At 43.4% G+C, this 25,732-nt stretch overlaps 1 protein-coding gene across 1 annotated transcript in view; it reads right to left on the bottom strand.

Annotated features, from left to right (window-relative positions):
- Positions 1 to 599: 599 nt before the first annotated feature.
- The window catches only part of LOC145398517 (O-acyltransferase like protein-like), a gene marked incomplete at its 3' end in the record, with an annotated part of 28,528 nt that continues 3,395 nt past the window's right edge, over positions 600 to 25,732 (bottom strand). Inside the window, exons 5-12 of the mRNA XM_080271391.1 lie at positions 21,994 to 22,181; positions 21,096 to 21,282; positions 19,961 to 20,054; positions 14,966 to 15,044; positions 12,313 to 12,457; positions 4,790 to 4,991; positions 1,795 to 1,934; positions 600 to 720 (exon numbers count right to left, since the gene is read on the bottom strand). Of these exons, the coding sequence (XP_080127517.1) occupies positions 600 to 720; positions 1,795 to 1,934; positions 4,790 to 4,991; positions 12,313 to 12,457; positions 14,966 to 15,044; positions 19,961 to 20,054; positions 21,096 to 21,282; positions 21,994 to 22,181 (1,156 nt within the window). The remainder of the gene's footprint in view (positions 721 to 1,794; positions 1,935 to 4,789; positions 4,992 to 12,312; positions 12,458 to 14,965; positions 15,045 to 19,960; positions 20,055 to 21,095; positions 21,283 to 21,993; positions 22,182 to 25,732) is intronic.

Below are 25,732 nucleotides of genomic sequence, written 5' to 3'. Positions count from 1 at the left end.
ATGTACAGATTGAACAACCATGGAGACATGACACATCCCTGTTTCAACCCAACTTTCAAAAAGAAAAATTCACTTAGTTCACCATCCACACGCACTGCAGCCTTCGCACCATCATACGTACTCTTCACAGCATTCAGCAACTTCCCATCTACTCCATATATTCTTAACACTTTCCACAATCCTTGTCTATCCACCCTGTCATATGCTTTCTCCAAATCCATGAAAGCCGCATACAACTTCTTTCCCTTCTCTAGAAACTTTTCCACTAAAGATCTAAGACACACATGTGATTTATCAGTGGTTTATGTTCAATCAGCTCCACTTCCCTTATTCTACCACTCCTCAGATATACAGTACATGGAACTGTGGGTAATTTTGTGCCAGAAGAAGTTGTTTAAGATTATTAAGCTTCTCCCGGCATCAGTGTCCAAAAACACACAACCATTTCCATCCACCCTGTTGGGTATACCTAGCTGGTCAGACTCACTATCTGTTCGTGCATTCCCTACTGTACTATTTATATCTCCAATCTAAAGCACTGCCTCACTCAGACTTATCCACGCATGTTTCACCTTTCACCCCAGACACGTTTTCATTACCTTTGGTGCTTTGAGTCGGGCAGGTAAGTGTGAGGAGCGAGGCGATGGGAAGCTGGATCAGACAAGCCAGGAGGATGCTCACCAACCCCGAGATGAAGAACACTCCCAGGCACTCCAACAACTGCGAGAACACGAACAGTTGTGTGAGAAGATAACCTTACTCTGTCCACTTTAACTTGGCCCAAAATTGACATCTTCCCATTGGCAATGCTGAACGGCAACGTGCGAAAACAACAGCTCACGGTTCTACAGCCTTTTTACTTAAACTTGGCGTACAGCTAAGTGTCATCTCTCCATCTTGAATGTTGAGTTGTAAGAAAAGATTAACACTGGAATATGATGACAGTCACAACGAAGTCCAAAGGAAAGGATTTAGGGTCGTAGTATTGCCAACTTCTACCACGGAACTACAGCAGAGAAACTCCAAGAAGAAAATTTCATCTTGGGAAATCAGCAGCCAGAGGAAAGTGAATGATAAAAGAGGTGAAATACCTGGCGATCTCCTAAATTTATGGGCAGAAAAACATACCAAGCCTCTCAAAGCTTAGTAATGTCAGCCAACAGAAGAAAGTTAGAAGCAGAGGAGGTAAAATATCAGGCCCAATTTTGTTTCCGACTATGTCAAGTAATTTCCATACACGTTCAGCGCCCCACCTTGTTCAGGTAGTTAAAGTATGCAGTGATTAGTTAACAAATTGAGTTGCTGACTGATGTGCTGAATCTTTTCCGCATACACCCAATGATCTCCACAATTATCTGAAGCATGCAGGGGACTGGCTTACTAATAAATTGTTGAACTAATTAATTGACTCATGGATATATAAACTAAAAGGCAGATAGATTTGATGGACAGATAGATAGACTGACAGACAGAAAGACTGACAGTTTCCATAATTTATACTAACTGATTTCCACATAGGCAAAGTGCCTTCCCTCATTCATGTGGTTATAGCAGCATACCGGGGAGTGATTGACCTGATAGAAAATTAGGTATATATTAACAGACCGATTAATTGACTGATGTATCAACTTATTCCTGCATACGTTTAGTTCCCGACCTTGCTCAAGTAGTTAAAGTATGCCAGGGAGTGATAAACTGATAGACAGGTAAGTAGCTAGGTAGGTACAGATAGAGGGATAAAAACAGGAAGACAGATAGGTGAATAGATGCAGACAGATAGACAGAACCAATTACCTTATCCAAGTAGTTGAAGTATGCCGGGAGTACTGCACTGACGCCCACCCTCTGCACCACAGGGCACACCAGGAACACCCCCAGACTGAGCCGTGAGAGGGGCCACCACGCGGGGTACGAGAGCAGGCGGTTGACTGGGCCTGAGGGAGTGTTTACGGGTGTCATTAACCATTTATTAAGGCAAGCAAGTCTCCACAGAGTTTAATATTAGCTTGGAATCATTCTCTCTCTCTCTCTTTCTAGCAGGTATCACTCTAATTTGTTAGTGAAATGCTTGATAGATGATACACTGGTTAAGGCAGAGGTGCGGGGCAGGGATTTTGTACAGGACTAAAGCACAAGAAATTTAGCGAATGTTTTCCATGGGGTAAGTGGCCAATAGGAATCAACACTCACAGGCTGCTATGATTCAGTGCTCTGTGTTCGCTGGTACAGGAGACATTGTAACGCCTCTTCTCTGCGATTGATTCAGAATACTACACTGTTGTAAAATACTGTAAGCTACCGATGCAAACAATGTCCTTATTAAAATTGTGTAAATGACATGAGAAGTAATATGTGATAGCAAATACATATCGTTAAGGGAAGTGCCACGAAACCAAATATATCACTGAAATTACGGCACTGGCTCTAAGCTGAGTGAAGTCATTTTGCTTTAGGTGACACAGTTCTAGAGTTGTGCCGGCCATGAGAATGTTAACTGTGATTACGCTCAAGCTTTTCTCTTTTTCCCTTTTTTTCCATCATACTCCGTTCATTTTCCAAGGCCTGTCCCCCATGGCCTAGCAGTCCTCCTAAGTACATTGCCACGCACCTCCACATGTCACCACCTGGGGCCAACACCCACCATTGACACTGACCACATGCTAGGGCCGACTCATAAAGGAAAGGTTTATAGGTATTAGCAGGGGTATTTTTACGATATGTCAATGGGTCTTATGAAAGAAGCGTGAAGTAAATGAAATCCCTAAGTTCTTCCTTGCCCCGGCCGGAAATCGAACTCGCGTACACTAGGACAGCAGACAACCACTGTACCGACGGGGCCACCACCTCCCTCATTTGGCATTATCGGGATTAAGGTATTAAAGCTGTCTCGTCTAGGAGAGAGGTTATGGTGACGGACACACCCATCGCCGAATACAACTGTCTAGCGTTACCTGGATATACTGTACGAGTATACCATTAGTGTTGTCCCCACCATGAGAGGTTTGACGTTAACAGTATTACCATCATACTCCAAAGCCCCCGTGACTTATTCCAACAGGATCTAGTGTTACCCGCAAAAAAGCACTAGATTTACCCCCTCCATTAACCACTGTTCATGATAAACCAGCATTGCCATTATAATAAAACTTCCAAACCTGTCACATGTATAGAAACCATAACTCATTATCCATACCAGTAAACTTTCTTCTGAAATAATTTCTCCCGTTCTTTTTTCTTTTTTTCTTCAATCTTAAATACTGTCACGTCTCTTACTGGATCATATGTGTTCTCAAGATGACTTAATTCAGCTTGAGGAATTCTTTGACTATGAAAGTTAGGTGTAGTCTTTGAGGCGTCTTCACCATGAGGGGTATGTCCGAAGGTGAATGAAATTATTTAATGATATAAAATAAATTGTTATAAAAGTCATTATACCAGACAAGTGTGTGTGTGTGTGTGTGTGTGTGTGTGTGTGTGTGTGTGTGTGTGTGTGTGTGTGTGTGTGTGTGTGTGTGTGTGTGTGTGTGTGTGTGTGTGTGTGTGTGTGTGTGTGTGTGTGTGTGTGTGTGTGTGTGTGTGTGTGTGTGTGTGTGTGTGTGTGTGTGTGTGTGTGTGTGTGTGTGTGTGTGTGTGTGTGTGTGTGTGTGTGTGTGTGTGTGTGTGTGTGTGTGTGTGTACTCCAGTGTAACAACAGACTATTTTATTCATCTGGAAAAAAAATCAATCAATAAATAAATAAAGGCAATGCATAGAGGGGCTTCCTAACCCTGGAACTTGCTTCATCTGCGTTCCTCCAACTCACCTCTCCAAGCCACGTCATACAGCCAAGCCACGTCATACAGCCAAGCCACGTCATACAGGCAAGCCACGTCATACAGCCAAGCCACGATACACCCTCATCCCTAAAGCCCTCTAATACTCACTCCCGCCAACCCGCTCACACTCGCTCATAAATTTTCGAACTGTTGTCAACTTGGGCAGTTTCTTTTCTTGAGGGATGTGGTTTAGGTTAAGTTGGTCGGTTACGGGAACGACAGGTTGGATTAGGCTTAGTAAGGATCGGTTTTAGGGTCAGGTTAGCTCTAGATAGGGTAGGTAGGTTAATCACTCCGATGGTTTGTTTTATATTCCATTATGCCACCACCAGATGATTTTTAGTTTGAGAGATTTTTCAAAATACGGGATTTAGAAATAGCATTCATTATCTTCTTTACTAGTAGAGGTGGGCTATAAGTTTAGCGGAATCATCTAAGCGTAGCACGAATAAAATATAAAAGAAAATCATCTGATGGAAGGAGTTAAATGAAGACAGCGCAGTTCTCCTGGGGAAAGAAATTTTGTGCACAGCGCTGAAATGCCTTTTAATGAAATGTTTGGCTAGAATTTTAAGTCAAAATAAATTCTGACCAGTTCTGAGTAAGTGTCACCAAAACAGGAAATAAACTGTTGGTCTAGTCAGACTTTTCACCTCTCCATGTCATACCATTCACGTGACTTAAGTTAGAACGGTTTCCATTGAACTGTTCACTATTCGCGGAAGGTCGTACTACATCTAGGAAGCCGCCACGCTGTGTGTTTATGATATGGAGACGGCTCATCACTCAAGAGTAGTCACATTACCTCAAGGGAAACGTTGACTAATCCTGCCCAAGACTGAACTTTTCATTGACTTCTGGTACTCGTGAAAAAGGGTATCAGCACTAGCGTCAATATGCGATATCAAAATTAGTGAAAATATTTTGACTTTTAATGTCGCGGAAACCCACCTCTAATATGCTGCGAGACTCACCGGCGTTGCCAGTGTGACATGTGAGGACAACCCAGGCAATGCAAAGAGCCCAGACAGGACGCGCCAGGGACCCGTAGGACGCAGCCTCAGCCTCAGTGTATGGGCGGGAGGGAGGGATGTGGTTGTATGGGTAGATGCCGCCTAGGACAGCTGCTACCACCACAAAGCACACCACGTATCCACACACCACCGCCATCCATGTCTGTAAAGGGGGTGACGGGTATGGAAAGAGATATGCAGCCGAGAGTGAGGATCGGAGCCTGAAATTATCATATTCAGTATTTCTTTGTATGGGCAGGAAGATCAGACATGGTTGTAAGGGTAGATGCCATCCAGAAGAGCTACTAAAACCACCAGACACACCACGCATCCACACATCAGCATCATCCACTGCTGCTAGGGGAGTGGCAGATGGATGGAAATGATCGGTTAGAGTGGCCATTTTACAACAGCCAGGCTAATGGGTACCAAGGATAACTAAAGAAGGCTTGATGGTCATAGTGTTGAGTAACCGTGGCGTATAAAATGTGGCTGTGTGTGTGCAAATGTAAATGTAAATCCACTCACCATACACTCACACACAAATACCCTTGGCACTGAGTAATGGTCTGGAGTCATGATGAGATTTAGTTGGCCGAAAAGAGCGAAAATAGAGGTATGCTTAGAGAAAGTTTGTGTTGATGAAGAAAATAGAAGTGTCAAGGAAAGCTATGAAAGTTTGCTATACACAAGTAGAGTACCCACACACTGTAAGCCCCAGGTTTTCTCCAGAAGGGAGCTATCAAACCATAACACCCCCCCTTCTCTGATGAACAATGTAAGACAGCCGCCAATTGTTTGCTGTGATTAACACCGAATGTAGTGACAATGAAAAATAGATGAACGTGGAAGGAGTGTCTACGATACACATGTGATACAGACAACTAATACACTTAACAGACCCTGGAAGACAGCTTTGCAAATCGCCGAAGAGGAAAACGCAAACTTGAAGAAACGGAGGACCAGGTATTTGTCTGTCTGTACGAAAATCCCCACAGAATATGCCTTGCTCGCAAAGTTTGCTTCGATAAGTTAGCAGATGATGACCCCTTGACGTGTGGGATTACAACAGACGACTGGAAGACTGAATAAAAACCACAAAAAGCAAGGCAGCAGTACATTGTGGCATTACAAGACAGGCTGTGGCCGACTCCTGACCCAGGACATTACAGTACATAAACTACTGATATCTTTAATGTATCCCACTCAATTGGATATTTCCCGGAGAGATTTAAACTGGCAATATCCACATTTATACCAAACGTAGGAAAATCAGACACGAGACCAGGCAGTTATCAACCAATTTTACTCCTAGTGGTTCCTGGGAAGCTCTTTGGAAAAATGATAAACAATACACCACGACCATACCTAGAACGCAATCGACGGCAATGTGATGCTCAGTACTGATTTATGCCGAAAACAGGAAAAGACAGCACAAATGAACGAAACTGTAGTCCAGGCTTTATCAAGAGGTGATCAATGCTACTTAGTGCAACGGGACGTCAGCAAAGCCTATGATAAGGTCTGATATGAAGACTTAAAAAGACTCTCAGTTATCGTGGAGAAATTATTGATTGGCTTTCTTACAGTCAGGACTGCTCGAAAAAGACCTACTGTAAAGGTACATCTGGCGACGTCATTGACTTAAAGAGTGGAGTACCTCAGTGACGTGTCATCTCCACGACACTGTACAGTGCATAGTCGTACGATACACGCAAGACATCCCACCACCTCTCGGAGGATGTCGAAACAAAATATCATGGCCTAAAGTGACTATTGGACTGGGTGCTAAAGTGCCGCCTAGTCACAGGAATTTGCCGCTCAGTAAGGCCAATTTTTTGTCACTAGACGGAAGGGCCATATGTCCGTAGGTACATTAAAATATCCCACAGCATATCCACCTCCTAACTGCCCTACACCCGTTGGACAGAATAGCCTACCTACCTACAGTACCTATTGCCAGACGCCACAATCCCATAACGGGTGGCCATTTGACGTTGAGTTAGTTGTTTTACGGGGAGGGGCACTAACCCTTCACCAACCCACGTAGGGAGCACGTATGGTTTGGTTATATGGTTACCACCCAGCGTTGTAAAAGGTTTCCTGGCTTACAGGAAATCATTTGGCTTGTCACTCAATGTAAAGCCACCTGTAAAGGAAAGAAAAGCAATAAGAAGTGACAGGAAAGATGGGAGAAATAGGAAGAGAGGAGGACAGGCAAAGAAATAGGCTAAGGAAGAAGAAGGCAGCACTACATCAAGTGAGTGGATGATGATCGCCACCACCTACCACTAGGCCAGAATAGCACTTTTGAAATAATACGCGGTCGGGTTGGCTCCTTTTGCGTGGCGTGCTTGTATGTGGCACATCAGGGTTTATTCTGACTTCCAGCCGTGTAACTCGGTGAAATGTCACGATCGCGTACGGTAGTAAAAGTGTCATAGGCCTTAAACAATGGTTTGCTCCTCCTCTATGACGTAATATCCCATCATTTTTTTTTTTTCCCCCTTGGACACTTGCAACTTACCAACCGTCACGGACTCACGATCCTCACCCGGTCAGTTGGCATCTTGGCCGAGCTGAAGGAGAATGAATGTTGTTTTGTTACGGTATCCTTTCAATGTCCGTGAGCGGACGTGTTGTTGAGCTACGCTTACTGTTGTCATGTGGTGTGTAGGTGGTTTGGCGGTTTTGCAATGGCGGACCTCACGGAACAAAGAACCTGCATCAAGTTCTGCTTCAAGATCAACAAGACGACTGCTGAAACTCACCGGTTGCTTCAGCAAGTCTTGGGTGACAATGCCATGTCCAAAAGCAGAACATTTTTCTGGTACAAGCGGTTCAAGGAAGGACGAACGTCCGCCGAAGACTATGACCGTTCTGGACGACCGTCAACGGCAACAACACCAGCAAACGTCAGGAATGTTCGTGAGGCTATCCTTGCAGATCGTAGACGAACTATCCATGATGTTTGTGATATCGTTGGACTGTCGTACGGAAGTGTGCAATTAATTTTGTCGAACGTGTTAGGCATGAGATGCATCGCTGTAAAATTTGTGCCAAGACTGCTGAGTGACGAGCAGAAGGCACATCGCGTTGTAGTTTGCAGGGAGCTCAAGAATTAGGTCAGAGATGACGCTATCTTCATCTCCAAAGTCATAACTGGTGATGAATCATGGGTTTATGGTTATGACCCGGAGACAAAGCAGCAGTCATCGCAATGGAAGTCTCCCAGTTCACAGAGCTGAAAAATCCGCGTCAAGTTCACGGCAACGTCAAGTCGATGTTGATCGTTTTCTTCGATATCCCCGCGACTGGCAGCATTCAGGAAGGATGCTCTCAAGGGGTACACAGAGAATGAAAAATACTGCCGTGTGTTGCCAGTCTCTCCTTGATGCCGTCGACTAAGAGGTTTGTCTCATTGTTATTATTATTATTATTATTGGTGTGTGTGTGTGTGTATGTATGTATGTATGTATGTGTGTATGTATGTATGTGTGTATGTATGTATGTGTGTATGTATGTATGTGTGTATGTATGTATGTGTGTATGTATGTATGTGTGTATGTATATGTATGTATGTATGTATGTATGTATGTATGTATGTATGTGTATGTGTGTGTATGTGTGTGTATGTGTGTGTATGTGTGTGTATGTGTGTGTGTGTGTATGTGTGTGTGTGTGTATGTGTGTGTGTGTGTGTGTGTGTGTGTGTGTGTGTGTGTGTGTGTGTGTGTGTGTTAACAGACTGTATCTGAGTAATCAGGCCGACAGTGTTACTCCTTCAACAAGAGATCAGTACCTCGTCGCGACTCTCCAGTTATCAGCGAAGCTTCACTCGTCAGCTGCAATCGTACTGTGCAGTGTACCGTGCATCAGAGGGTAAGTTATTGAGGCAAAGTGTGTCAGTAGTGAAAAGGGGCGAATGATATACAAGAAAATGCTATGGCGTAATATGTGTAACAAATCGAATGGGAAAAAAAGTCATTCCTGCCAAAGAGGACACATTTCAGTGTTTTATGCATGCTGTGGGTGTTGGGGGTGTGAGGAGGGCTACAGAAGAAGAAGAGTGAGCTTTATGCCTATCTACTGCACGAAGGTCATTAAGGTAGCTACTAAATTTATGCACAGTCCCAATCTTCCCTTAGAGAACAACCTGCAACTACTGAATTAACTTGTAGATCATCGTTTGTACAGCTGGTTGAACAGAGTATTTATGTCTGCATGCGTTGTGCGTACTGTAGCGGCCAACTTGCACACGTTAAACTTTTCCGGACAGACCTGCAGGGTAAGTACTTCGTAGAGCCGAGAAATGTCATTTTCAGTCTCTGGGTTATAGAGACAGAATCCCTACAGGTTTAATATATGATACGGGAAGGCTTTACGATTACCACATCCTATCCTCCTGACTTTTGACTGTAGGGTGTGGAGGTGAGACTTGTATATGGAGATTCGTGCTGTAGAGTGGCTTTGTTTGTGTGTGACCAAAGAAATGAGGGAATCACTGCAGGAGGACAAGGGCAGGGTACACGAGTGAAGGAGTAAACATTGCAAGATACAAGAGTGAAGGGATAAACACTGCAGGGTACATGAGTGAAGGAGTAAACATTGCAAGATACAAGAGTGAAGGGATACACACTGCAGGGTACACGAGTGAAGGAGTCAACATTGCAAGATACAAGAGTGAAGGGATAAACACTGCAGGGTACACGAGTGAAGGAGTAAACATTGCAAGATACAAGAGTGAAGGGATACACACTGCAGGGTACACGAGTGAAGGGGTAAACACTGCAAGCAGGGCCGAGGAGAGGGGAGGAGGAGACAGCTTGGGACAATCTCTAGGCCTAGGCCGGAGAAGGGGCCCGCATCCTTCAGAATAGTGTTAGGAGGGAGGAAAACAGAATAGCATAGTTTACTCGATAATGACACTGGATTTCTAAAGAAAACAAAAGGAAGTAGGAATAGTTAAATCTAATCACATTAAAACAAGGTTATGTGTAACATTTACAGTACAGAGTTGTGTAGTACTGTATTTTTATGTCATACTGAAGGAATCGATGGATGTAAAGAGCCTCTGACCCGCCATCTTTTGTTTTAAATTCTTATAGACTTAGTCAGAAACATATATATAAACAAATATTCGATATACTGTAGTGTATTCGGCATATGGTATCTCAGGCTATAAACACCCTTGGTCCAATGCCAATTAGTATGAAACTGGATGAGATTTATGGTTCAGATTACCATGGGATGCAATACGGACTCTGGGGCTGCTGATTCACCCGTTTTCTCTTTTTGCAAGTTTTTCCACAATCGACAGACTAATAGTAAATTAATAAAAATTTTCACTGGAGTCTCTAGTGAGTTTTTAATTATTTATTACTCGTCCCTGGCCCGGAAGGACTCGGGGACGGGTATTGGTTTTACTCGGTTTGTCTGTTTTTTTGTTTTTTTGTCTGTGTGCCTGTCTATCTGTCAACAGCTTTACGCGAAAACTACTAATGCAATTTTAACTAAAATTACAGGGATGATGGGCTACGCCCTTCTGATCACCTGATTAAATTTTGGGAAAAATTGGGCCAAGGCCCAGGCTGTAGGCCCAACAGATTTTAAAAAAAGGGGGGGGGACGGGTAAAAATAGTTTTCTTGCCATAACTCCATTCAAATTCGTCATATCGACATGAAACCAAAACCTAAGGGTGCATCTTTCATATCTTCATCCTATAACATGCCTCATTACATCAGGGGGGTCACTCCCCAGGTTAGTGGTAGGGGGGGTCAGTGCCATGTGGGTCGGGCCTAAAATTTCAAATGGGCATAAAATCGTCAATTTTCACCCGATTTACTCCATATTTGATATGTGACACCTCTGACTAGGTATCCTGTTGTGTTTATACGTCAGCACTAAAATTACTGCCGGAGATGGGTTTGCTATGCCTTGGCACCGCTTTTTGTTATTTATTTATTTTTTAAATCAGAATTTACATAAATAACCCTGTAATAATTACGTAACATGTATTAAATGAATGGGGTGCAGTGTGCATGCCTGAAGTACTGCATGAATACATGACAAATGATAGTAAACGTTAATGTACTGATTTGTTTCCTTCAATCAATCAATCAATCAATCATTTCTTGTGTCACCCCACGGGATGCATAGGGCCTCAATGAACTCTCATCACCAATATTTGTCTCTTGCCATCTCCTTCAGGTCCCACCAACACTCCTCTCCTGCTTCCTTTTTCATTGTCCTCAACCAGGTTTCCCTCGGCCTACCTCTACCTCTTCTTCCTCTAGCAGTGCACTCTGGCACATCCTGTATTAAACTACCTTCTTTTCTGTATATGTGCCCCAGCCACTTCCAGGGAGAAAGTCTCACATATTCATTAACTGGTTCCACTCTCGTAATATCCCTTACTCTTTCATTTGTAACTCTGTCTTGCCACTTTACCCCAAGAATCCTTCTCAGTATTTTATTCTCAAATCCTAATACTTTCCGATCTGTTGCAATTGTACTGTACCATGACTCATGCCTGTAAATTAAAATTGGTCTAACCATGGACTTGTAAATTTTCACTTTAGTATGTACCGAAAGCATATTACTATTCCAAACAGATTTCAACATTCCAACAGCTCGCCAAGCCTGTCTAATCCTCTCCTCAATTTCATTGTTTAATGATCCATTAGATGATACAATCGTTCCCAGATATTTAAAGTTTTCTACATTCTTCACCACATTATTCCCAATTACACAATCGATTTGGTTCTCCACGTTCATATTAATACTTTCAGTCTTTCCACAATTTATTACCAATCCCACTTTTTCTCCTTCCTCCACCAGACAATCAAGCACCCTCTGCATCTCGTAAATACTTCCGCAAATCAGTACAGTATCATCAGCATAGTTCAAATCCATCAACTTCTTATTTTCTTTCCAGTTAATTCCTGCACCTGTTCTCCTTACAACCTTTTTCATAACATAATCTATAACCAAAACAAACAACAATGGCGAAAGAACTCCTCCTTGAATCACTCCTGCCCTAACTTGAAATGGATCACTCAAAGAACCACCCAGCATTATCTTACTTTAGTAAATAATAATTCTCATATTTCTAGACATATGCTATAATTTCCTTCTTTGTTTTATGGGGAGGAAGGGGAAGGTGCTATAGCGCACCAGGGTACTTTTGGTAGTACATCAATGTGCTGTGACACACTGGTTAGGGAGCAGTCTACCTTGAGCCAGACTCTGAATATAGTATATTCAGCACAGTTTTCAGGAGTAGGGAGAGCCGTTATTAATAATCTTGTCCCTTGCCTGGTGATGGCTGCCGGCGGCCCTGCCTGCAGGAGGACAAGAGAGAAGAGGGAAAACACAGCAACAGAACATGTGAGAAGGGGGAAGTACTGGAGGAGAAAGGGTGTGCTGCACGGTGGCAAAAGAGAAGAGGGAAACACTGAAGGGGGACCAGAGGGACACTAACCACATGGATGCGTCGTGTTTTGGTGGTGCCGACGTGTGGGAAGTAGTGCAATGCGAGGGCTGCCCACACACCCACCAGCCAGGGCCCAGCGCGGCACCAGGGGGCCATCAGCACTCGCCACTGGTATTCCAGCACGTTCCTTGGCCTGTGGCGGGGTAGATCAAGTTACAAAACTCAGCCACACGACTCTGGCCTTGTAACACACTCACTGCCGGGTGGGGAGATCATGCAACAACGCTCACGTATACAACTTACTAAAAAGCAGGGTATTGTTGCTGGACACAAGGAAACCGGGAACCGATTATATGGAAGTTTACACTGTCAAGAGAAAAGCAGGTCATTCCGAAGGTTTCAGTTCTGGGGAACCTCACTTGGACAGTGTATTTTACCGTGACATTAAATGCCATAAGGCTGGCTCAATGCAATGTCCCTGCTTTAGTTTTGCTGATTAGTTGACGGAACAACGTTACTTGACATTACCTGACACACTCACTGTGGTAATACCTTTCTCAACGAGCCTGAAAATTCTACAGAACGTTGCCTTTATTGCTACAGCTTTTATATTTGATGTTTTGAATGTAAAACACAGAAGTCTTTCCATACTGAACTCCACTGGCGTGAACCGGCAGCGTGACTCATATCCACATAAATTAATCCTTTGAAAAACAAGTAACCATTTTGACATGGTCTGCATCGTTCCCATCCATATAATAATGGTTCTAAAATTCACTGGCATGCATATCCTCTTAGGGACAAAACTCGATGTTTTTCACTGCCACACCGTACATAAAAATTACCTCAGCCTCTTCAGCACGAGACCCTACTCACTATTTAGTCAAGTCGAATGACTATAAGAAGGGAGAGCACTTGGACTGAAGGGATAACATCACCCAAAATAGCTAAGTGGTACTAATTAGGCTGCTAAAAAGGCAATTAGTTAAGCCATCATACGAGATGGGGCAGGTCAAGTGGTCACCTGAGTCAAGGATTAAGAGAGGTTAATCGCACCAGGTGTATTTACTTACGTTGGTCTTGACGTATGCACCACCCCTGATGCCTGAGCCAAGGAAAATCAAACTACGAGAATAAGTAGTGGAAAACAGAATTTCTATTGGCTACCAGCACAACAGTAGTACAAAACAGAATACCAGACTAGGGGTGGGTGCGTCAGCGAATTTTGATTTACACATTATGTGCTAAATGGTGAGAGAGAGAGAGAGAGAGAGAGAGAGAGAGAGAGAGAAATACAAAACTGCAAAATAGAAAACAATGATAGTACCACGAATGTGGGTAAGTGTGTGTTTGGTACACTCACGCCAGTGTGGTGACATATTTTGGGGAAATATTCCAAGTGTTTGCCCCCCTCCCCCCCAGCGAGAATCCTGGATACGCCACTCATCTTCACTCGACACCAAAATGTAAGAAATCTCTGGTAAACAAATCGTAGGTTCTTACTCATCCCTAAGATTGTCCTTAAGTAATTTCAAAAGTCTCATAAGGCTAGGTGAACCGTAACTTACACCTTAACTCACCTAACTATTACTCTTCTATCTCCTACCTAATCCCCCCTTGAATTGGCTAATTCGTAAAGGTTACTTAGCTAGGGAGTGTCGGACAACAGATGACGACGAGCCTGCATTTCTGTCGGTTGCTTGGCCTGTCAAGCGTCCTTCAGGTGCGTATATACAACGTACCTGGACTTCGTCTAGGAGCAGAGTAACCGGGTTAAGCCAAGCCTCTATCTCCCTCATAGCATTGTAGAGGTGCCAACTCTTATTTAATTACAATGCTAAATACAGTTAGATTACATCATGATATATACAAGGCGAATCTAACTAATTAATCTTAGTTTTAATTAAACTAAAGCCAAACCAAATATTCCCTTTATCTATGGAATATGCTAAGCCTACATCTGCCTTTTATATGAGGGCCTTTTCATCCTCAAATACGTCATCTAACGCGCAGACGCAGTTTGGGTCAATGGAAATTCCCAAATAATTACATGTATTTACAATATAGTTGTCCGCGAGGGTTAAACGCAGTAGCATTTAATTTGTCAATAATAGGAATTATTAAAGAGAACTTAATTTCTGGGTTATAAGAACCGCTTGTACAGTTATTAACGATCTCAGGTTTTCCTGTGTTTCTAACCAGGGACGACTATTTTAAAAAGTAGAGAGCACAACTGGTCTGGGGGAAAATATTTCCCAGATATATATATATCCATCCATGAATGTGTGTAATTCACCGGGTCGGTCAGGATCACTTGATGGTCGTGATCGTCAGCTTTTACCCTCCCGGAAGGGAGCTGAGAGCTCATATAGTCCGATCTAAGGGCAAGGCTGTGACCTTCACACAAGCACACACCCGTCCCCTTGCTCCAGGGGGACAGTAACCACCCACTTCGTCAGTGAAACTTTTCGCAACCTGAGCGAGGCGCGAACTCCCGTCCACCAGTTGGCAAGCGGGAACGTTACCACTGCACCAGCGAGCGGTGTGTGTGTGTGTGTGTGTGTGTGTGTGTGTGTACTCATACGTTATTAGAGTGAACAGCTTAAAAAGACTGCCTCGAATTTTGGGGGGTTTCACCATTTCAGTCTGGTGACGGCTTTTAAATACTTTATTCTTGCTGCGAACAGTCGATTTTACTGACCTTAGGCGAGATGTCGAACCGGAGAGATCAGGTAAACCATCCCCATCCCTCTGTGGTCTGCCCTTGTGAGTAACATCAACTGACAGCAGCAGGAATATAAGAAAAAAAAAATACTTCAGCTTTTTAAGGGGGTTCATTGTGCCTGGTTACCTAGTGGTTAAAAGTCCCAGTCGGTGTGGCGGCCGTGAATGTAATAGGTTCAGGTCCCAGGAAGTAACTGGAGGCTTTTCGATCGTAATGCCACCAAGGGTAGTTGTCTACCCTCAAAATAATGTACTTGATTACAGAAGCCTATCTTCAGGTTCTTACATTTCGATGAGCAAAATGAGATTGCTTAATATTTCTATCTACGCACACACACACACACACACACACACACACACACACACACACCTTTAAATAAAGTCAAGCTGTGTATGTGTGTGTTTGTGCGTTTGTTCGTTTCTTTCACGAGAACGGTAATAGATAAAGACCTAATTCTTTTTGCATTATGCCGGGGTAAGTTCAGGGAATGTGAGAAGAATACTAAACAAAAATTCTGGCTATTGCGCGCGACTCGACGGTGCGAAATTGTCGAACTCGCGACACACACAAAAATGCAAAAATATTTTTTTGTTTCGGCTTTTTGGTTAGGACTGGTAGTTGTGGACTCAATAACGGCATGGAAACAGATAAAGGCATTTGCAATAATTCTGTAATGGAAAGGCTTTTAGTTAACCCCGGAAAATTCTGCGGGCAAGTACTGTGCTAGTGTGTGTGTGTGTGTGTGTGTGTGTGTGTGTGTGTGTGTAATAGATAGATAGACAGATAGATGTAGTAGTGGGGTAACCCACCGTCCTTTCGCTTAATATACGAGTAGTGCTGCCTTCACATGACCACACTGATTGGGTGGTAACAACTAAATGGACGTCTGGTGGTCTAGTAATTAACACACTTCAACCAGATGTGGCCAGTGAGTGTGTATATGCGAAGGATGGTTGATGTTTACCGCTCACAGTATACCAATTAGTGGCATGTGATTGGCCACTCGTCTTTAAAGTCTACGAGTACTTATAAGTCAAGTAGCTTCGCCCCAGACATTAACGCTCTACATGTTCAAACAAAGGACTGATGATTTATAAGCTATTCTCTCTTTTTTGCTTGTTAGTTTGGTAGCTGTAAGATTGAAGACAAACTTCCAGTCGTTTCAATTCCCACGCTTACAGGCAAGCCTCAAGTTTAGAACAATGTGGGCGCGTTGTGTTTGCTATGTTCTACTAGGTGGACTTCTTTACAAGGTATATTAATAACTAATGTAAGTAACTAAAAGATTATTGAACAAAGCTCTGAATTTAAAGATATTGCTCGAAATATAATACCAACCTGTAAACGCGGAACTGAGGAGTACTGCACATACAAGCACTTATCACCAACTTTAGCTAATGAAACTTTATAAATACTGCCCTGGTCGCCAATTGTACAGTTAGGGGCAAAAGTTCATCTAATATTGCATCTTCTATTTCTCCCTTTTCTTTGCATGTTAACATTCTTATACTGGGAAAAGGTATATATATTTCTCCGCTCAGAGACAGTTCTCTTTGACATGACGCCTCAGGAAGGAAGTGAAGGACGTGCCTTAAGTCTGCAAAGGGAATTGAGGAATGGTAAACGGATTTTTTAACTTAATTTTTTACTTAATTACTGTTACGTATCGTTGGGGACAAGTTCTCCTAATATTCTGTTCCGCTTGACACTTTCCTCTGCTGGCAAATATTCATAATCTGAGTCTTACATCGTTTTTCTGCTTGTAAATATTCTCTTTTAGTGCGTCAGGGAGCAGAGTGTCATACATCTGAAGCGTGCATTGTACCAGTTTCGAATCTGTACAGTACGTCTGGATTGGATCTAGGAATGTTACGTACATGAGGGAGGCGAGCTGTGCAGGTGGCAGATGGTAGACCACTGTGATGACCAAAGGCACCACTACCGATGCTACGGTCACAGCACACAGCAACACCACACCTAGGTAAATAGAGAGATAGATTGTAGATAGACAGATAGATATATATAGGGAGATGGATAGATAGATGCATTGCCTGACTATTATTTACTGAGTGACTGATAGACAGGCGCCAAGCTCATCACACACACACACGTCACATGACATATGGATTGAAACAAACATGAATAGATAGGTAATAGACAAGTAGGCAGGGAGGGAGGCAGATACAGTGAGATAAAAAAGATAGATTGATAGATAGATGGCTAAGTTTATTACCACGCCCACCCATGCCACACCTTCCGCATCACACTTTTTTCTTATGTGAGGAAGAAGGAACCAAAGGCCGCGAGCCCGCAATTATTGTTCCTTCCAAGAGAAAAATAAAATACAAGAGAGAGCCAAATTCAAGATCCGATCATTTCGAGATGCCTGGACACACTGCGTTTGAAAGACTGGAGATCATAGGAGGCAGGAAATACAGACAGAGGGAGACAGTTCCAGTGTTGACTTGATGCATAAATGAAGGACTGGGAGTAACGGCTAACTCTTACATTAAAGAGTTGGACAGAAAAGGGATGAGAGTTTGCTGCTAGACGGGTGCTACGCGCCCGTCGTAGAGGTGGAGGAATGCATGCAGACAGTTCAGAGGAACAGTGACCATGGAAGTAACAATAGAAAAGAGATAAAGACGCAACTGTGCGGCGAAGAGACAGAGGTTGAAGGGAGTCAGTAAGAGGAGAGTTAATGAGACGAAAAGCCTTTGACTCCACCCTAATGAGATGAGCTGTATGTGGGGAGCCTCCCCACACATGAGAGTTGTACTCCACACAGGGGCGAATAAAACCCGTGTATAGAGTCAACAATTGTGCAGGGGTGAAAAAGGAACGGAGTCGGCTTAGCACACCTAATCTCTTGGAAACGGATTTTACAAGAGACGTAATATGATTTTTCGAAGATAAATCCCGAGTAAATGAAACCCCAAGCATGTTCAACGATGATGCAGGATTAAGCTGAATATTATTAAACATTAATGAATATACCTGTGGAAGATTTTGTCGGGTTGATAGGTGTAAAAACTGAGTCTTTGATGCATTAAAAACTAGATTTTTTTTTACCCCAGTCAGAGATACGAGCCAAGTCAGACATTAGGTGTGCTATGCTATAGCCTCATCCCTTGTTTGCTGAAGTAACTGCTGAGATGGACTTTGCGGGAACCGAATGGAAAGGTGAAGGGTGGAGTCATCAGTGTATGAAAGTGTGCACAACGGTGTTGATGTTTGTGATGGGTGTACTATTTAGTGTTTCGAAATGTTGTTCTGTTTCAGTTACAAAGGCCTCCCAGTTGACTCTCTTATAATTAGTGTATGTGTGTTTGTGGCCAGCTAGGGTGATTCTGGTTTTGGTAGTGATGATGATTGGGAGGTGATCAGAACCTAGGGTTTTGACCACTCTCCATGGTGTAGTGGGAGCGAGGTTTGGGGAGCAGAAGGTGATGTCTGGAGATGATGGGAGGAAGAGGGCTTGGTGTGGGATATGGGTATGTTGGTTTAGACTGTTTAGTATGAAAAGATGATCTGTCTGGGATTGTAGTACCAGCCCTCTGTCTGTGTCAGGGTTGTTGACATGCCAGGCCGACGACTTGGCGTTGAAATCACCACCCAGTATGATGTTGGGTATGTTAGTGATGTGGTGTATCTGTGGAGAGTAATTGTGTGGTACTGTGGGGGACGATTGGGGGGGAATGTATGTGTTAGTGATTGTTATGTGTTATTTGTTACCAGTGCTTATTTTAATTGATTGTATTTCTGTTGTGGTGTCATGGGGGGAGAAGTGATTTTGTGTGTGCACTGGTATCTGCAAAGTTGATGGATTTGTGTACCAGGGTGATGAGTCCACCGCCACCGCCGTCGGCCCGGTCTTGTCGAATGGTGGTGAAGTTATGAAATGTCGGTGTTTTCTGTGCTCTGTGTAGTTTTGTTTCCTGTAAGATGGCAATGTGTATGTTCTGTTGTTTGATGAATTGTGTGAGTTCATGTATTTTGGTGTTTATGCCATCTATGTTTAACTGAAGGATGTTTATGTTGTGTGAGCGATGTGTGTTGGCTGCTGCAGCACGGGGGGGAGGTGGTGTGGGTGGAGGGGAAGGGGTAGGAGGAGGTTGTGATGGAGGTAAGGGTTGAGGTGGATTAGGATGGGTTGGAATGGGAGGGGTTGGGGGACTGGATGGTGCGGGAAGGGTCAGTGGGTTTGGAAGAATACATATACAAAATACAAAATACAAAATTAAGGTAAAATAAATAAAAGAAACTGGAAAGCAAGAGATATGCAATGGTCTCGTAGGATGTCTTCGCTGAAACCGGAATCAGACAATGAGTTGTACTTTAAAAAGTTCAGAAATTTCCTAGCACTTCTACTTATGCTTATTGACCCATGATAATTACTTATATACTCTCCATGCGGTTCTTGTATCAACATAGTCCGCCTCAGCACCATACAAGAGAGAGAGAGAGAGAGAGAGAGAGAGAGAGAGCGTAATACCAAATACATCACTAACTTAAAGGCGTTACTAAATCTCCATTCTGACGCAGATTGCCTGGTTGCGTAGGTCGAGGGGAAGAGAAAGTGGAAGAAGCCTCTATTCCACTGGACCCTATTGTGTGCAAGCTGATCCTCACTGCCAAACCTAGCGTGGAAGGGAACCAAGTCGACTCTAATCTCAATGTGACCGTATCATTCGCCTTTTCACCCAGAGGACGCGGTTAGTATTTTATTTAGGCTACTCTTAGGCGATTGTATTTGGGTTAGAAGCGACTTTTCGATCTGAGGCGTAGATGCAGCCTTCATCATCCCCCTCGCTTCACAGTCCCTCTTGTAAGTTGAACAAAATCGGCTGGAGATAACGGAATAACAAAAAAAAAAAAAAAAAAGGCGATATGACGTTAAAATTAAGAACTAAGGCAAGAAGCAAGTCCATTTGTGTGTGTGTGTGTGTGTGTGTGTGTGTGGCTGCGTACCTTTTTGTGGACTGCGTGTGAAGGGCAGGAGGAGGAGAGGCAGTATGAGAAGCAGCTGCATGTAGACGGCGGTAAACCAGCACTGGGAGAGGCACTGTAAGAGAGACGCACCAAAATATTTTATAATGCTGACACCCCGTATGCCCACACTGATACTGCCTCCCTGTATGCTCACCCTAACATTACCACACTGTATGCTCACACTAACATTACCACACTGTATGCTCACCCTAACATTACCACACTGTATGCTCACCCAGACATTACCACCCTTTATGACAGCTTACCGATACTGATACCTCTATGCATCACAACAATGCTACCCATTATGTGCTTCTTAAGTGAAGTTCATATGTTTTATGCTCACAAACCTCTCTGGTGTATGCTCACACTGATACTGGTACCCTTTATACTCTCAGTGAGACTGGTTTTCTTCATGTTGGCAGTGCAAGGTCATACGTCAAGGCTATAATTCGAAATAAACGACCTTACTAAAAAAAAAAAAAAAAGGGGAGGGGGGACGTACCAAGATTTAATCATGCCTCGTCTGCGAGGTCCACGTAATTTTCTTACGTTCATGTTTTTCATACCTGTAGTAAATATACGTAGGTGTCTGTCTGCTTTATGACGTCACCGACTCTGATACATTGTGGGAACAGACACATTGTCGTACTGTCAGACAGTGACCTTTATTTTTTATTACAACCAAAATCTAATAACTTGCTTTGATAGTCTTCAGTCATTATTTCAGTTTGGTGACACTCCATTCATTACTTTTTTTTCCCGGATCTGGGCCTTTGACCTTCGCACAAAATTTAATAATTTCTTCCTCTGAAGATCTTTTATCACTAATTCGAATTAGGTGCAGCTCCATCTCATAGATTGTCCATGATGTTACAAAAAGATAGACTGATGGACAAGGTTGTTGATGGAAACAACGCAACTAAGCAGTATTTATGTTATCATAAAACAGGTGTCCACGAACACCATCAACAGTTATGCCTTTGTTTTTTGCCGACGATGAACTTGCCAATGAAAAGCGTGTTCTTCCTGTCTTGCTGCTTACCACATAAAGCTAAATAGTAATGTCAGTAATTGTACGTTATGGGTAAAAATTAAATAAGATGCCACTAACATCGTCCACGGATATGCCTGTGTTTTCACCAATGATGAAGTTGCTAATGAAGATCGGGTCCTTCCACCACAGTCTGCCACACTTATCAAGAGAATAATGCACCAGTTGGTCCTGCAGCGGCCCTCTCGCCAGCAGTCGCAGCAGAGTGGCGCTGAAGCCCGCAACCACCGCTATCATCGGACTCAGTCTGCCAAGAAGAAAGATTATTTCATGTGTATCGGCTGCACAGACTTTTCAAACTACCGAGCAAAGTATAAAATTCACTGACCCCTTAACTACTAATGAACTCCCTAAAAATTAGTATAATACTTTGAAGACAGCAAGAAGAAGAAGAAGACAAAAAAAAAAAAAAACACAGAGAGTACAGTCCTCGTACCCACCGATTTCTCTAGGTACCGAACCTGTGCCTTAGCCCTGTGACCTTGCTCTTCGAGTGACTACTTTCAAAATAAAACTGTTTCATTCTTGTCAGACCCCTAACCTTTCCACCAAATTTATTCGAAATCAGGTCAAAGCTGTCCGGGCTGACCTTGCCGCCTGGCATTGACATAATGACTAACTGTTCTCAAAATCGCTTCTCTTTACCATTGCCTTACCCTGATTACTTCCACGAAGTTTGGTCTAATCGGTTCAAGAAAAAAAAAAAAACTGAATTGACCTTTGCCGTGTGACCTTGATCTTTGACTATGGTCCTTTCGCAGCAAGAAGTCCGTTCAGGGTGTGACAGAAGTTGGGATTTCCCCGAGTGCGACGTTGCCAATGTGACCACCAATTATCGGATTATCACTCTGTCTTCCTACCCCCATCCCACCTGTTCCTCTCTCTCTCTCTCTCTCTCTCTCTCTCTCTCTCTCTCTCTCTCTCTCTCTCTCTCTCTCTCTCTCTCTCTCTCACACACCTCAGGATGGCCTTCAGATACACGGTGATGGTGGCTCGTGGGGATGAGGCCATGAGGGAGGGCAGGAGGCTACGGCCCAGCACCAAGCCAGCCAGGAAGAAGAAGGTGTCCGCTGAGAGCCACCCATTACTGAACACCTGCCCCAGCCACGGGTCCTGGTACTGTGGAGTAGAATATGAGGAGGTTAGCTGAAGGGAGAGATGATAAGTAGAGTTTAAAGCCGATTACGCAGAGTCAAGGTTGAGTTATCGGTGGTCAGGTAGGATCAGGTAGAGTGGATTAGAGAGAGTTAGAAGAGTTTAGGGAAGTTAGAAGAGGTTAGACAGAGTTAGGGTCGTTTTCACACTCGTCCCTAAATTTTCGGGCCTGAGCGTGGGTCGACCCAGAAACAAAAAGCACCTTTGAATTTCAGAGTCGCTCCGAATGGCAATGAAATGGTGAGGGACAGGGAGACATGGAGGCGATTTGTTTGTGACCACTCCTTGCGAGATTAAGGCGTCTGGCAATAGATAGATAGAGAGACTAACATGAGGAAGCCCGCCTTTGTTGATGCGGTAGGGTTGGTAGTTCTAGGTGGCAAAATATGGATCTTGTTAACTGTTAGAAGGAAAAGACACCTCGCCCATCACCTTCCGTATGTTCATAATATTTAGAAATTAGAATGTGATGAATGTGGTGAATGGTTTGGCGGGAAAATCCACTTCACGTTACTCTTACTAATGTATTTTGAAGTGAAGAAAATCGGATGAAGGCAGCAAAAGTAAAGAAAATGAAAAGTCGACGGAATGAAAAGGCTAACTAAAGGCAACAACACCACGCGCCAACTTGAAAAATCGGAAGTAATTTGAAATGTGACGAATGCTGAGTGTTGTAGGCATAAGTAAAAATAACTATGCAGACGTAACAAATATATAATAACATTTAATGAGGGATGGTTTGGTTTATGAATGGGTATATGAACATGAGGTATTTTCCAAACAAGGTGTTAGTTATATCAGCAATATTACATGGGGCATCTGACGCTAAAATTGTTATGAAGATATACATTGAACAACGATTCCTTTATTTCTTTTGGGTCCGTTTGTTGTGGACTGTTAAATAAACTGCGATAAGGTGCCTTGTGTCCAGGTAAATTCTAGTCTCTTAAAAGCGTATAAATGTGAGGAATTTTCCTTACGGTATGGGGTGTGTAAAGATCTCTGAATATTACATCGGGTATCTGCTTTCAAAACACTGATAAAAGTATGCATTTGACAACGATTCTCCTAGTTCATTTGGGTCCATCTGCAGGCGATCCCCAACCCTCACCCAAGACTACTATTTGCTGGGAACAATCGGAACACAGCCTCAGACTGAAGGTCTCGGGAGGATGGATGGAACAACTGTGAAACCTAAACATGTCCTCGGAGCTGTGTAGGCTGTTGGGGCCGTGGGACGACTGTGAAAACGCCATCTAGACTCGGTTAGGTAGAGGGAGGGAGCACATAGATTCAGGGATAGTTAAATAGGATAAGGTAGAGCCGGAGAGTAAGCTAAAGTTGGAGGGAGTTAGGTAGATCTAGAAGGGTTTAGACGGAATGATAGGGAGCTGGGTAGTGTCAGAGGGCTTATCAGCGTTAGAGATGATTAGGAAGAGCCTGTGGGTTAGGTAGAGTTAGAAACGTTAGGTGGAGTTAGAGAGAGTTAGGTAGATTTAGAGGAGGTTAGACAGAGCTATAGTTCTTAGAGAGAGTTAGATGGGGCTAGGTTGAATCAGAAGGGTTTATATTGACTTAGGGTTAGAGTTTGAGAGACGGATTTAGGTAGAGTTAGGAGAGGTCTGACTGAGTAAAAGGCCATTAGACAGAGGTAGCGATAGTAGATCATGTAGAGTTAGAGGTTAGGCAGAGTTAGGGATCAAGAGTATGATAGAGTTGGAGAGGAGAGGAGTTGGGCCGAGACAGACAGGGTGGTATAATGAAAAAAAACAGACTCGGAGTAAGGCCCGATTTCTCGTCGATTAACGAGGCTCCCTAACATCTTTTCCTTGGCGATTTGTTTTTGGATACGACTGATTAATATCCTTTTCCACGTTATCTATGCAAGTATAGCATGTTATCTGAATGCCACAGAAGAAGATAGTAAGTCTAAGAAGCAAAATAAATTGATTAGGAAGAAGTGTTAGGATCGTTCTTAACCGACTAGTATACCGCTGTTAGTTAGAGACAGGGATTTGGCAAAGATAGGCAGGGTGGTTGAAACAAAGGGGAGAATCAAGAAGCCTTTTAAATACCCTCAACATTGTCTAGTTTACCTGACCTACACATAAGGCACACTGTCCGGATTTGTGCAAGATGCTCATACACAGGCAGCTCGGTGTCCAGTTTGGTCTGGTAGTGGCTTCGTGTTTGGAGGACGCTCTGTCTTGAGTTAGAACCTCCTGTCTGCTACTGAGTTTGTGGGATGGACACACACACTAACGCATGTCTAGATCGGCCACATAACCAAATCTACACCATTTCACCGTCTCCTACCACTGTATGTCTTGTATCTGTCCTACCCTCCTCGTATCTTTACTCCGACTTCCTCCCCCCTCCCATTATTCTCAGCCACACAACATCACTTCATTGTAACATCTATAAGACATCATGATGCTAATTATTATTCATAAATACTAGCTGTGTATTGCTATGCCAGGGTCCCGAAAACGAAGTCTCCTATAATCCATATCCTATAATGTCGGATTTTACAGTCACTCTGTTAGACAACGTGATCCTTTAACCAAGAGGTATTAAGAAACAAAGTATTCCCTTAGCACTACAAACGATTAACTTGCACATCGTCTTGTCACATTTCCCTCCTTACTTATTTCCCTACCTACTTACCTTTCTTTCTACCATACTTTCCACCATAACTTCCTACCTACTCACCTATCCCTGTGCCTACTTACATACCTACCTACCTGCTTACCTAACTACCTACATCCCTACCTACGTACCCTCTTACCTACCGTACTTCCCTGTCTACTTTGCTGCTTACCGCCCTACCTACCTGTTTCCTTGCCTACTTACCCCCCTACTGGCTTCCCTAGCTACTTCCTACCTACTTCTCCGCCTGTCTCCCTTCCTGCCTACCTAACTTCTTTCCTACCCAGCCTACTTCCTTCCTGCCTTCTTGCCTACCTACGTCCCTGTTTACACGCATCTCTGCCTTCCTTCCTACTGACCTCCCTACCTCCCTCCCTGCCTACCAATCTGCCTACCTACTTACCTACTTCCCCACCTCTGTCAACCTACTTTCCTACCTACCTACCTGCTTGTCTGCCTACTTAACTACTTTTCTAGCGATACGGGTGTACATTTAAAGGATTTTGCTATTTGCCCGCTTCGTGTGGGTTGTTTCAGCGCTGTGTTGAGGGCATAAAGTATTGCATTACGAACACCCTTTTCCTTTACACCAATGTTCATCCTTTCTCATGTAAATTAAAAACATCTGATGTGGCCTTAAGGATGCTCTGAGTGTTCTGGGTATTTCTACGAGGGCACACCGTCAGGTAAAGTGGATTCATACGACTCACTCGTCCAAAAAACAGACCATTACTGCGGCTCTTAGATCTCGAACACAGACGGACGGAAAACTGTCATCCCACCTCAAGTGTGCAAAGATCCTCCACTTCATGTTCTGGAATTTTTTATATAATATTTTTCCCAATCTTATTAATTTTCCTTTTTTTTTTTTTACAGTATGAATGGATGTTAAT

Source organism: Coenobita brevimanus, chromosome 45 (assembly GCF_032717465.1).
Source record: "Coenobita brevimanus isolate Jiangsu-jjx chromosome 45, ASM3271746v2, whole genome shotgun sequence".
In the NCBI taxonomy this organism is placed as follows: domain Eukaryota; kingdom Metazoa; phylum Arthropoda; class Malacostraca; order Decapoda; family Coenobitidae; genus Coenobita; species Coenobita brevimanus.
This window is presented reverse-complemented; position numbering and strand designations above follow the sequence as displayed.